The sequence below is a fragment of the Eschrichtius robustus genome, chromosome 6, assembly GCF_028021215.1.
Source record: "Eschrichtius robustus isolate mEscRob2 chromosome 6, mEscRob2.pri, whole genome shotgun sequence".
Lineage (NCBI taxonomy): Eukaryota > Metazoa > Chordata > Mammalia > Artiodactyla > Eschrichtiidae > Eschrichtius > Eschrichtius robustus.
Genome location: NC_090829.1, coordinates 12,103,946 through 12,117,525, shown reverse-complemented (window position 1 = coordinate 12,117,525; position 13,580 = coordinate 12,103,946). Strand labels below are relative to the sequence as shown.

The following is a 13,580-nucleotide window of genomic DNA, read 5'->3' as shown; positions in this document are numbered from 1 at the left end:
ACTGGCCATAGCTGGCTGTCGAACACATGAAATGCGGCTAGTACAATTGAGAGTAGAATTTTTCATTTTAGTTAATTTGAATTTACTGGTCACATATTGCTAGTGGGTATCGTATTGGACATCCCAGCCCGTCTAGCAACTTCTGACATCTGTAATTAAATTGTCCACTGGAAACCACCACTGGGATGTTCCATTGTCACCTCAAACTCAACTGTTCCCAACTAAACTTGCCCAAGCTGGGATCCTTGCAGGCATTTTGACTGGCTTCTCATTCCCTGCTCCTCTGGCTACCTGGAGATCTGATATCCCGGAGTCAGAACTAGGGTGAGAAAAACAAGGTACCTAGGGTGCAAAATTTAGGCAGGCACTCACGCTTTGCTTCACTCTGAGAAAGAGTGTTTCCTTAAATTTTGCACACTAGGTCCTCACTCCAGCCTGGACCCTGTTACAGCCTTCATGGGTCTTGTGTCTGTTGCTTTACTTGAAGTCTTCATCACTTCTCACCTTGATTATTACAGATCTGCCTCTCATATTTGCCTTGCCTCTATGTCATCCCCAATGTATCCTCCACACTACTGTCACGGAATATTTCTAAAGCGCAAATTCAATTGTGACCTCCCTACTTAAAATTTTTCTAAGGGTCCCCATTCCTTAATGGCTAAAATCCAGACTCCTCCTCCTTGGCTCACCAGTGCCTTCACCAGCTCTTCCCACCCGCTCTTGAACCTCAACTCCCTCCACCTGTACCCTAAAGCTCACACAAAGCAGAACAACTTGCAGGGTCCCCAAGCCTACATGTCTTTGCTTATGCTGTTCCCTCTGTCTGGACTGCCCTTTCTCCACATCTTACTAATTCCTATTCATCTTCAGCTCAGAGATAATTTCCTCCGGGAAGGTTTCCTGCACTCCCTCCCCACCCTGCAGAGTTTGGTGCCCTTCTCTGGGCTCCCACCTAGTTACCTATAACATGACCCCAACCACACACTGTGTCATCATTAGCTATTGATATGTCTGTCTCTCCAACTACACCGGGGGATCCTTGAAGACAAGGACAGTGTGGTTCATCTCTGAGTCGTTAGCACATAACTTAGTGCCTGACAAATGCCAGGTATTCAGAAGTATTTGATAAATAAGTGAATCAGAACATAAAAGGAGAGCCGCTTGGAACCAAGGAGGCACACATTAATGAGTGTCAAAATGAATTGAAAATAAAAAAATGTTTCTCTGTGATTTGCTACACCAAGGCCACCAAAATAATTTTGTCTCTTTCTCTTGCTTTTTATTTTTTTCTGATAAAATAAAGAGAAGAGGTAAGCTGCTAACAGGCAAATGCATTCATTTGCAGACTTCTGAAAAACATGCTCATAGAAGATTCTTGCAAGTCTTGAATCTTTCTAGCTGGAAATTCTTGAATACTTCATAGTTACCCACTTGCCCCAAATGGGGATGTAGCATCTATTCGGTGGTAATAGGCTTCATTGCTGTCAACTTTACTCCTCATAACCTGTGACACACAACAATTAAGACCATCTCTAACACCAAATTCTCCTTCTTTGATGTAATGAAAAGTGTTACCTGGGATCCTGGATCACCCTTTTCTCCCTTTTTCCCAGGAAGTCCATGAAAGCCCTAAAAGAAGACAAGGCAAAATTTCCCATTAAAGAAATACATCAACCTCATGATGATTTCACGGTACTTGAAGAAAAATGGCTTACCTCTTCCCCATCGAGTCCATCAATCCCATCGTCTCCATGTTCTCCCTGAAAGACAAAGATGGGCAGCAATCAGGTAAAGGAGATCTCTGCCACGTGCTTATCAGTAAACTAAGTCCATTAGGAAGTGAAATTTGACTGAAGAAGTAACTACAGTACCTTATATCCAGCAGATCCTTTGGCTCCCTGTAAAAGATTAAATATCTCTCACTGGCATGTCAAGGAGAATGTGGATTCGCAGTCTGTTGAGGCAGGAAGGGGCTGCCTCCGTTAAGAGAGTGGTTTTGTATTTCTTTAGTTGCTTCTGGGTTTCCAACGACAAAGAGGTTATAGGTGGAATTTAATAATGCTCAAAATTTCTTGAGATGACTAAATAGACTTCCTCTGCAGAAGAGGAAACTAACATGTAATTGGAGAAAGGGAAAGTGGGAGGGGGGATGGAAGAGAGAACACAGAAGAAGGAGGAGATGGAGAGGATGCCATAGAGAATTTAAAATACAATATTTACCTTTCGACCCCGCTCCCCTGGACATCCTGCAATCCCTCTGTTTCCTTGGGGTCCAGTGTCTCCTTGTCTTCCCTAAGAAAAGGTACCCAAACAGGTATCCAAATTGACTCTTTTGCCAGAAGCTGCCAACTGTTTACTTTTCAAGAGTGAAGCCAGAGCAGCTGGGCACTCTGAGCTCTAGACAAAGCAAACTCTCCTGCAAATTCATTAATTAACTCTGTTTTTCCCCTCGATTCAAGCATTTTCCCTTCAGGGCTTCCTTACAGATCCAAGATCACACAAAGGTGTGGGATGGGCTCAGTTGCTTCCCTGCCCTTATCAGAAAGCACAGCCAAAGGTTTGAAGTCACTTCACTTCACAGCCACATTCCCAATGCTCGACTGATACCTGTTGGCCCTAACATCTTGCCCAGGCCCTAACGCTGGCCTGGAAAACTCAGATTTGCTCACGGCAGAGAAGCAAGTTTGTGCCAGGGGACAAGAACTGAGTAGAAGCAGTTGGTAGGAAATGACACTGCCCCAAGCCAGTGCTCATGGGAAGGACCACCAGGCTAAAGATCCCCAAAGTCAGAGCATCCACACAGGGAAGAGCACTCAAGGTCAATGACATGTGCTTCTCCCGTTAGTCTGCCTTCTCCCAGGAAATATTTAAATACAGGCAAGGGCTAGAGTAAAATGAGTCTCAAGAGAAGAATGATATTGTGTTTCCTGACAGCAGGAACCCCCAACTGTCTCTTTTCCCGTTGTGTCCCTGGTGCCTGGCTCAGATCTGTGTGCACAGAAGGTGCTAATGGTTTGCTGTGTGGATAAATACTCATCTAGCAATGAACTTAGTTCTTCCTTTCCTGGTAGGTGAGGGGAGAGGTATTTTCCTTTTGCTGCTTTGCTTTCTTTATTCTGAGGATTGTTCCCAGTCAAAGCAGGAGGCCTCACCTATGGCCACAGTTGCTGAGAGCCAGCTGTGGGCTCACAGTCAGGCATTGGGTGACACTCTTCCCCTCGCTCAAACCCTGGCTGGCTCAGTGGGCTCCATGACCCCTCTGCAGGTACAGGGTGGATAAACTACAGTCTTAGAGGAATTTATAAGTGTTTACAGATGAGGAAACTGAGGGTCAAGAAGTTACATACCTTGTTAAGGTTTCACGTCTAGGTCAGCCCTTGACTGTCTGACTTGGGAGCCTATACTTTTATTTATTTATTTATTTATTTATTTATTTATTTATTTATTTTCAGATCTCAAAAATGATTTTACTATTCTTTTTTTTTTTTAATTTTAGAATTTTATTTATTTTTTTATACAGCAGGTTCTTATTAGTTATCCATTTTATACATATTAGTGTATATATGTCAATCCCAATCTGGGAGCCTATACTTTTAATCACAACTTGCTGTGCAGATAAGGATTCTAAGGGGATGGAGATGCAGGCTGGATGCCTCCTAAGCTTTTCTTATCGCAATGGAGCCACCTAAGTGGTTTCAGTTCCTCCAAATCCATTTTTATAATTTGGTGAACCAAGTGAGAGCTCTGGTTTGGGGGTCAAAGATTGAGATTCGAAAACCACATGTGGCGTGGGACCACGACACCATGTTTAGGGGGTGCTTTGCCGTCTTCTATTTCCATGTCAGAAGCACTGGGCTGCAGGTCCAGAGAGAGCCCCTAACGGATAACCCAGTTTCACCCTGTGCAGGGGCAATAAAGAGGATATCCAGCTCCCTGCCACCCACAAAAAAGTGCCAGGCAAAATGTAGGTAAGCCTGCTCCCTCCTTCTCCCAAAAAGTAGGTTTAGCAAGTGCCTCATGATTAAGACAAGGAAAAGGAAAAAATAAAAGAAAAGCAACCAATTCCCCCTCCTCCCAAACTACAAAAAATATATAAACAAAACCCCATTATCCCTTCTGGAAAATAAAGCTTTTTTTATGAAAAAAGGAAATCAGTAAGTATGGTGGGCAGTGGGTCACAAAACCTTACAGGGTCTCCTTCCTCTCCGCTGTGTCCTCTGCTGCCTTTCAGACCTGGAAAACCCTGGGAGGAAAGAGAGAAAATTCGATTTTAGTCATCTTCCATCAACTCAAACTTGTTACATTAGGCATTTTAGGCAAGACCCTCCTCCAACCTGGTTGTGGTTTTTGCAGGTGTGGCTGTGAGTGTGAAGAGAGTCAGACAAGTTCTGGGGCTGGCTTTTGTCCTTGTTATTGGCTCTGAAGCCCTCTGCGGAGGTGGCCTCCTGATGCCTACAGGAGGCTGAGTTTGGAACCCAGTGCAGCTCAGGGCTTCAGGGTCAGCCCTGTGCCTGGGGGGGCGTTGCATGGAGGACAGTGGTGGCCACCAGGACCCTTTCAGCAGGCAAACTGATAACATTTCCAAAGAGATCATTTTACTTTCTTCTGCTTTTTTGAGAGCTCAAAAAAGAATAAGCCCTTCTCCAACAACAAGGTTATGCATATTTAAGTTGCTATCATCTCTCCCTCTGCGTTTAACTGCCTCGTGGTTTATTTTTGGCAAGGATTTCCTTTAAGGTTTGCTTTCCTCACCCTCTAACACAGGTCCACACTGTCTGCTCAGTATATTGGGGAGTTTTGCTCTTGGAATAGAATTCTATTACCAAGCAACATAATAATAGAGGAAACTGTGCTAAACAAAACACTGTAACTTAGTAAAAAGTCAAGGGGAGGGATAAATTAGGAGTTTGGGATTAACATATACACACTACTGTGTATAAAATAGATAAACAACAAGGACCTAAAGGGAGGTCCTTGATGAATTATCCTTTCACAAGGATGGACAATGCAGCACGCAGGAGCAAGAATCGTGTTTGAGCCCTTAAAATAAAATAGACCAGACTCCTTTTCATTGTGATATCTAAAATGCATTTGAAAAAGTGCATAAAAGTAAATAAAATAGAAAGGTACTGCTTAATTATTACAAAGTGAACATCTGTGTCATCACCACCCAGGCCAAGAAATAGGACATGGCTGGTACCCAGACACAGTAGCTACCCCAATCACAAACAATTCCCCACCCCTCCCCTGGGAACACACTCCTGTTTTTATGATAATATTTCCCGGACTTTAAAAAAAAAAATACTTCACTACTTAATCATTCATCCCTAGACACTATGGGTTAGTTTTGCCTCCTTTCAAACTTTTTATAAATGAAATCATACCATACGTACTTTTCTGTGTTTTGCTTTTTTTGGCCATTACTGTGTTTGTAAAATTTATCCCTGTTGTTATGTGTAGTCGTAGTTCATTCATTTTCACTACCTTAGAGCATTCTACTGAATTAAAATACCGTGATATATTTATCTATACTATTGCTGTGTAATTGATCTTTCATAATCTTTTTTGAAGGGCTATTAATCTGCAGTGCTATGTTCTTTTTGCAGTTCAATCACCTATCATTGCTGATGAAGCACAACTTTCCCCACCATTTCTAACACCTCTTGCTGCCTTTCAAACTGTCTAACGTGCACCACCTAGAGGGGTGGGATAGGGAGGGTGGGAGGGAGGGAGACACAAGAGGGAAGAGATATGGGAACATATGTATATGTATAACTGATTCACTTTGTTATAAAGCAGAAACTAACACACCATTGTAAAGCAATTATACTCCAATAAAGATGTTAAAAAAAAAAAGACTTTAAAAAAAATAAAAAATAAAAAAAAGCAGTTTCACGTGAATTAAAGAGAAAAGAAACCTCAAGGAATGATTAAACATAAAAAAAAAAGTATAAATTGCAAAGCCAAGGAGCAACACCACCAAGGATACATAAGAGAAAAGGGAGTCATTCTTAATAGTAGCATCAAAAGTGAGCCTTCTGAACCCTCTTACACTGTTGGTGGGAATGTAAATTGGTGCAGCCACTATGGAAAACAGCATGGAGGTTCCTCAAAAAACTAAAAATAGAGTTGCCATATGATTCTGCAATCCCACTCCTGGGCATATATTTGAAAATATTCTAATTCAAAAAGACACATGCACCCCAATGTTCACAGCAGCACTATTCACGATAGCCAAGACATGGAAGCAACCAAAAAGCCCATCAACAGAGGAGTGGATAAAGAATATGTGGTATATTTATACAATGGAATATTACTCAGCCATAAAAAGATGAAATAATGTCATTTGCAGCAACATGGATGGACCCAGAGATTATCATACCAAGTGAAGTAACTCAGACAAAGACAAATATCATATATCACTTATAGGTGGAATCTAAGAAATGATACAAATGAACTTATTTACAAAACAGAAATAGACTCAGACATAGAAAACAAACTTATACTACCAAAGGGGAGGGAGGGAAGGGATAAATTAAGAGTTTGGGATTAGCTTATACACACTACTATGTATAACATAGAGAAACAACAAGGTCCTACTATATAGTACAGGGAACTATATTCAATATCTCATGATAAACCATAATGGAAAAGAATATGAAAAAGAATGTGTATATATGTATAACTGAATCACTTTGCTGTATTGTAGAAATTAACACAACATTGTAAATTAATACTTCAATAAAATATATTTTTTTAAAAATGTGAGCCCTTCTGATCTGGCTCCTACACCATAGAAGTCACACAAATGGCCCAAAGTAATTATATCAGCATCAAGCAAAAGTTGCAAACCCAACTACTCAATCTCAGCTCCACCTACACCAAATCAAAGCCCGTTAGGTAAAAGCATGTCACAACTGAATGGCACCTTTAAGGTTTGTGGTCCTCGGATCCCTTGAGGTCCTGGAGTCCGTGAACACTTGCAAAACGTACAGCAGCAAGTCCTCTCTGCAATGTTTCCCTGGAAAAAAGAAAAAATGAGTGAGCAACTATGGTGAGGAACTTCATCACATAAGAACTGAATTGACATAAATCATAATTCACCACCTACAGCCTGTCCTCTCTCATTGGGTGAGGGGCTGCAGAGAATAAGAGGTGTTTTTTGACTTAACCCTGAAGAGAGAGCACCAGATCAGCAACTGCACTGGTGACATACCTTTTCTAAGGAAATGACCTCTATTTATAGAAGGGGCACTCACCACACAGATGGCCACAGGCCAAGTGTGCACAAGACTGGTTGGTTCCTAGTTGACAGCTCTTGTTTCCTGGGATTTCTACAGCATAAACTGTTGGGGGCTTTTGATTTGATTAGGGGTTGGTTGGATTTTAGCTTCCTATGCATTCATTTGGCGAGATGACAAAGGATGAAAGGGCATGGAGAAGCAAAAAACAATGCTCTGGGCTTTCACACTTTTTCATATGCTAAAGACCATGTAACTGAATTTAGGGCAAACAAGGGAATCTTTGGAAATACTCAACAGGATTCCAATTCCAATTCCAATGTTCCCAGGGCATTTTGAATAATGGGTTTTTTTTCTTCAGCAACTCACCAGGTACTGTGATAACATATTGCCCAATTCTCTCATTCCAATGGTCAGGTGAGTCCTGTAATCAAATCCTTTTCCAAATTCAAAGCTGGAAAACTCATCATGAGAGGTTGAGTTTAGGGAAACCACCAGCAAAGCATCAAGTCCTAGGCAGTAAAAACAACAGATATAAAACCCCAGGAATTGTACACAGAAAAGAAGAAAAGTCCATCTTATTTCCATTCAGTGAACATGACTCGAAGAATCAGAAAGGGGGAAAAAATAAGAGAAAAGAGTGTTCTTGATACTGAAGAACCCAAAAGCGCTTTGCCTGCATCTTCAGTACACACATGAGGCACTGGTTCCTGACCTCGGCATGAAATCTAAGAAATCTTACAGAAAAACACGAGCAGAAAACTGTGTTTAATTCCTCACCACCAATCTTAATGCAGTTCTTGGGCATTTGAAAGCAATTTTTTAAGAAAGGATATTGTCCATCTTCAGAGTTCTTCTGAATTTTCTTTTTAACATGGTAGTTAGTAACTTTTTTTTAATTTATTTTTTTCACCATTTTTAAAAATTGAAGTATAGTTAGTTTACAATGTGTTAGTTTCAGGGGCATAGCAGAGTCATTCAGTTATATATTATATATAACAGAATATATATATATTTTTTCCATTATAGGTTATTATAAGATATTGAATATAGTTCAATATCTGTGCTATACAGTAAGTCCTTGTTGTTCATCTATTTTATACATAGTTGTATGTATGTGTTAATCTCAAACTCCTAATTTATCTCCCCCACCACTATCCCCTTTGATAACCATAAGTTTGTTTTCTATGTCTGTGAGTCTATTTGTGTTTTGTAAATAAGTTCATTTGTATCATTTTTTTAGATTCCGCATAAAAGTGATATCATATGATATTTGTATTTCTTTGTCTGATCTCTTTCACTTAGTATGATAATCCATCCATGTTGCTGCAAATAGCATTGTTTCATTCTTTTTGTGGCTGAGTACTATTCCATTGCATATATGTACCACATCTTCTTTATCCATTTAACTGTTGATGGACATTTAGGTTGTTTCCATGTCTTGGCTATTGTAAATAGTGCTGCTATGAACTATGAATTTTTCTGAATGTAAATTAATTACATTAACTTGTAAATTAATTACAAAATTTGTAAATAGAATGTAAATAGCTCTCAAATCATCTACACTGCCAAACACCCTGGGAGCTGGGTGGGCCCTGGAAGCTTGAGGAAAGCCCAGGGTGATTCCAGTCTCAGCTGAACTCCTGGCCATACACAGGAATCCATTTATTCACCCATTCACCCACTCATTAATTCATTTGCTGGTCCATTTACTCTTTCCCTCCTTTCATTAAACAAATATTTGCTTATTAGGAGTCTATTATGTATTAATCATTGTAGCAGGGAGAGGGTCAGGATGCTACAAAAGTCTGAAGAAGAAGCTCCTAACTCGGTTTTGGAAGGTCACACAAGGTTTCTGTGAAGAACTGATGTCTAGACTGATACTAAAGGGTGAATGGAAGTTGGTCAAGGGAAAGAACCGGAGAAGGGAGGTGGTGAGAAGAACTTGGGGGAAGCTGAGAGTGGGGAGAGTACCAGGCAGAAGGAAAGAGGACATGCAAGGGTGGGGAGGGTGAGGTTGAAAAGGATATTGGAGGGAGAATGGAAAAAGTTCTGATGCTGGAACAGAGTGTGAGCAGCAAGGTAAAGCTGAGTGGGAAGTGGGGCCAGATCCTGTAAAGCCTCACAGGCTGTATGAAGGAATTTGATATTCTAAGAACAGTGGGAATGTATACTAGGGATTCAAGAAGGGAGGGTGACACAACCAGGACATTTATGGCCCCTGGGAGTTTCCATGGAAGCTGAACACTGGAAGCCATGAGGGCTACACCAAGGAAGCCTCCAATAACATGCCCCACTTGCCAGTCACCTGCCTGCCTCCTGTCTCTGTATGTGACTCTCCAGTTCTGCACTTAGCTCCCAGCTCTTCTGAAACTATGACATGGACAGGGGAGGTGTAGTGAGAAGTGCTTTTCAAAATCCATGTTGCAATCTTTCCCATGGAAAATCAGACACAATAGGAAGTGTCTTAGGTTCCCTAGAAGCAGAATCTGAGGGAGGAATCTGTGTGTAAGTGGCTTACAGAGGGAGAGAGAGAAGCAGGAAAGGGAAGGGGAGGTTGTGAGCAAGGATGTGTCTCAGTAAAGTCCTAACCTGGGTCTGATTCCTGAGGGTCCCTGGAGTGTAGGCTGTACCAGAGTTGACCCACTTCAGGCAAGAGTGCTGGGTTTCTGTTTCCCTCTGCAATAATTACCCCTGCTCCCATCCCTCAGGTGGGATGTATGACCCCAACCCCCATTCCAAGCATCAGGTCACTGTGGGGGTCAGTCAAGGGCACACATCTATAGAAGGTCACAGGTATAAGAACTTGGCTGTAGCGTTTGCAGCATTTGGGGGATAAGTGGGCAGCTGGTCAAGGGGTTTTGGGCAGGACACCAGCAGCAGTTGCTTCAAGTGGCCAGGCAAATCCCAAGTTCCAGAGCACCCTAGTAGGTACAGACTTGTTCAGCAGATTCCATGCTTCATCATTTACTTTTTCAATTTCAACTTTACCTGCTTCTCTGAGTCTGTCCGATTTATCTTCAAGCATTATTTTGCTTTCACCCCCAAGACCATCTGAAAAGATGAGTAATACCTAGAGAAAGAGGAAAGCATAGAATGGGATGACATGATAACAAAACATATAACTGGGAGGGAGAAACCAATACAAGAGCATGGAGATGGGAGCTAGAATGTGACACGGATACCTGTCCTCGGGATGCAGACGTATCCTTAAACGTGTCCCACATGGACTGCACGAACTGTGCATTCAGGTGAGTTGGCCCGTTGACGGTGACTTGCAGTAGGCTGTCAAATATTGTTTCCTGGTAGATTTGGAACTTGGCAGGGAAATTCTGGTCACTGTTCACCTTAAAGGCCACGCTCACCTGTACCTCTGCACCTGCCCCGCAGCTCACACCCCTGAGGGAGGTAATGTCCTCTAAGATGCCTGGGAGGTATGATTCCAGCCGGGGGTGGCCATGGAACAATGGCTGCCCCAGCAGGTGAGTGGAAATGTCGAAGCTGACCACTATGTCCAGAAAGCAGTCTGGAGAACAAGGGAAATAAGGCCAAATTAATGAGCAGACAGGAGCAAGGAAGGGCAGACAGGGCAGGAAAAGGGGAAGCAGTCATGGTCTAGGGCTGGAGGGTCCCTAGGACCCAAAAGTGTCCAAGAAGGAAAATACTGTAGCACGGGTTCACCCTCACCCTCCCCGCCCTTGCATGTCCCGTTCAAATGTTACATGTTTCAGTAACTGTTTGAAGTCTAATCATGGTTTAGTCTTATTCTCAGTGGCTGGCCTCATGTGTGTGTGTGCGTGCGTGCATACATATTTTCTTCTTTTAATGATGACATTATGATTCATATAATTATAACATATTAAATATTTGAATTGTTCTTAGAGTTTATTTAATCCAGAGGCCACTAACTCAGATGGCAGCAAAGGCCAGGAGGGTAATGTCAACGAGTCAAGTGGGCAGGGAATGAGAAAATGAACGCAGAGCAATGACCCATCTGTTCACCGTTCAGTTCCAGCTGAGAGTAGCCATGTGGGAAACGGGGCCTAATGTGGTTACGTTGTCTGATTTTTCAAAAAGAAACCTGAAATCTGCATTTTAATGCAATATCTCCAGTTTGTAAAAGTTATCAATTAATTAAGAAGCTGTCAACACCAAATAGGACAAACCCAATTCAGCTACAAGTTGCCACTTGGTCACCTCTGACCCTGTCCTGTTGCTCATTTTACACACGAGGAGATGGTCATGCATGGAGGTTGCTGCTGCTGAACCAGAGTGGGAACCCTGGTGTTCTGATTCCAGTCTCGGGCTCCTCCACCACTGTCATCTGCCCCCAGTGAGCACCCCAATGGAGAGCTTGGAAAAACCAATGCGTTTTGTAAAAGAAGTCGCTTCCATCATAACGAGTCTAGAAACAGAAGCACTCTGGGGAATTTCTGCCTGTTGTGCAAATTCCACAAAATATTAACCTTCACTGTTGCTCTGTCCTCCCAACTCCCAGCTCCAAGTGTACAGAACCTGAGTCCCACATGGCAACTCTCAGCTGGAGCTGAAGAATGACATCGTCATCAGGTGAGCCATGGCTCTGCGTTCATTTTCTTCACTCCCTGCCCACTTGACTCACTTCCATGACCCACCCGACCTTTGTAGCCATCAGCATTGGTAAACTCTGGAAATTAAATAATCCCCAAGGACAATTCAAATCTTTACTATGTTATGATTATATGAATGCCATCATTCAAAGAAGAAAATGTACGAGACGTGTGCTGACACATCTGACACAGATGGACAACATACACACACACACACACACACACACACACACACTGAATCCCTTACAAGATGGTTTAACAAAGTTAAAATAGGAAAATGTCCAATCAGCAAATTCTTATTTTACTTAATTCCTGTGGGATGCAGGACATTGCTCTAGGACTTCCAGAAGCAGAGAGGGTAGAAATAAGCTGAGTTCCAGGTGTTAGAGGAGCATAACCACTGGATTACATTGGGGGTCAGGGATGACCAGGGGACACAACTCAGGGCCTCCTCCAGCCTCTGCACCCTTTCCCCTGTCTCTGAGGGAGGCTGACCGATCTCAATTTCTGGAAACAGAGGAGGTGTCTATTCTCACCGCACACGTGTTCTGCTGGACTCGCCCACAGACACCTTAGGAAATGGACAACTGGGAAGCTGCAATCAAATAATAACAAAGAAAGAGCAAGGGAGCACTCACTGGTTTTCCCGCAACTCTGGCAGATTTCACGGACCATTCTTTTTTTCACATCCACATTCTTTAGTTTATCAAAGTCTTTAAAAGTGATGATTTTTTCAGAATTGCCCGTTATTGACAGGAGCTGTTCCTTATAAACATCTCCTATGCCCAAAGCCAGAATGCAAATGCCATCTTCTCTCAGGGTCTTCACTGCTTCTGCCACATCATAGCGGGGACCCCCAGATGTGATAACCACCAAAGTCTGAGGGACACCAGCCTTCCTTCTCCCACCAGCGGATTGCTCAAACATAACGCTCACTTGTTTCAGGGCCAAGTCCATTCGCGGAAGCCCGTTGCTCTTCGTGATAGTTTGAATTCGAGACTTCCACTGGGTTTTAGTCAGAGAGTTTTGCAACTCAATAATTTCTTGGTAACGACTCCCAAATTGTGCTATCCCAATTTTCATCCTTTGAGACTGAATGTCAAAATTATCAATTAAGTCTGACAAGAAAGTTGTCATGGTAACAAAGTCTGAATCAGATACCATGTCAGAGCCATCACAAAAGAAAATCACATCGGCTTCTTGAATGTTACAGACTGCAGTTGAAAAAATAAATCAGTTACTGTCCTTGTGAATCATTCCAAATTTTCCCTTTGCTCAAATATTTAAATTGCTTTACTAAATCCTCACATTCATGGCAAATTGAGATAAGGTAACAGACGAGAGAACCACTATTGGCCCTCAAAGAGAAGAAAAAATAGTGGGGAGGAGAAAGCTAATAGACTTTGTTTCAAATTTTAATTATTTACATGATTCATTTGAAAGGACACTGAACAATACTCTGAGAAAGAAAGTAAGACGTTTGACTAGGTTGAATATATTCATTAAAAGGTCATTACAAAGGCTTGAAATCCCTTCAACATAACCATACTGGAATGTTCACCCAAGCCAAGTACCACTGTACTATTATTAGTAATCCTGTTACTATTAATGCTACCATTTTACATTTGTGTTGAAAATTATCATTTAAAAAACCTGTTTAGCATACAATAATGGTTAATATTCATGACCACCTTATGAGGAATTATTCTGTTTGTTAGGTAGAGAAATGGAATTCAGAGGTTAAGTAAGT

At 42.0% G+C, this 13,580-nt stretch overlaps 1 protein-coding gene across 1 annotated transcript in view; it reads right to left on the bottom strand.

Moving 5' to 3' along the window:
- The window catches only part of COL6A5 (collagen type VI alpha 5 chain), a 124,468-nt gene that overhangs the window by 83,702 nt on the left and 27,186 nt on the right, over positions 1 to 13,580 (bottom strand). Inside the window, exons 7-16 of the mRNA XM_068545894.1 lie at positions 12,469 to 13,044; positions 10,427 to 10,767; positions 10,233 to 10,314; positions 7,611 to 7,753; positions 6,929 to 7,021; positions 4,190 to 4,243; positions 2,221 to 2,292; positions 1,872 to 1,898; positions 1,716 to 1,760; positions 1,576 to 1,629 (exon numbers count right to left, since the gene is read on the bottom strand). Coding sequence (XP_068401995.1) covers positions 1,576 to 1,629; positions 1,716 to 1,760; positions 1,872 to 1,898; positions 2,221 to 2,292; positions 4,190 to 4,243; positions 6,929 to 7,021; positions 7,611 to 7,753; positions 10,233 to 10,314; positions 10,427 to 10,767; positions 12,469 to 13,044 — 1,487 coding nt within the window. The remainder of the gene's footprint in view (positions 1 to 1,575; positions 1,630 to 1,715; positions 1,761 to 1,871; positions 1,899 to 2,220; positions 2,293 to 4,189; positions 4,244 to 6,928; positions 7,022 to 7,610; positions 7,754 to 10,232; positions 10,315 to 10,426; positions 10,768 to 12,468; positions 13,045 to 13,580) is intronic.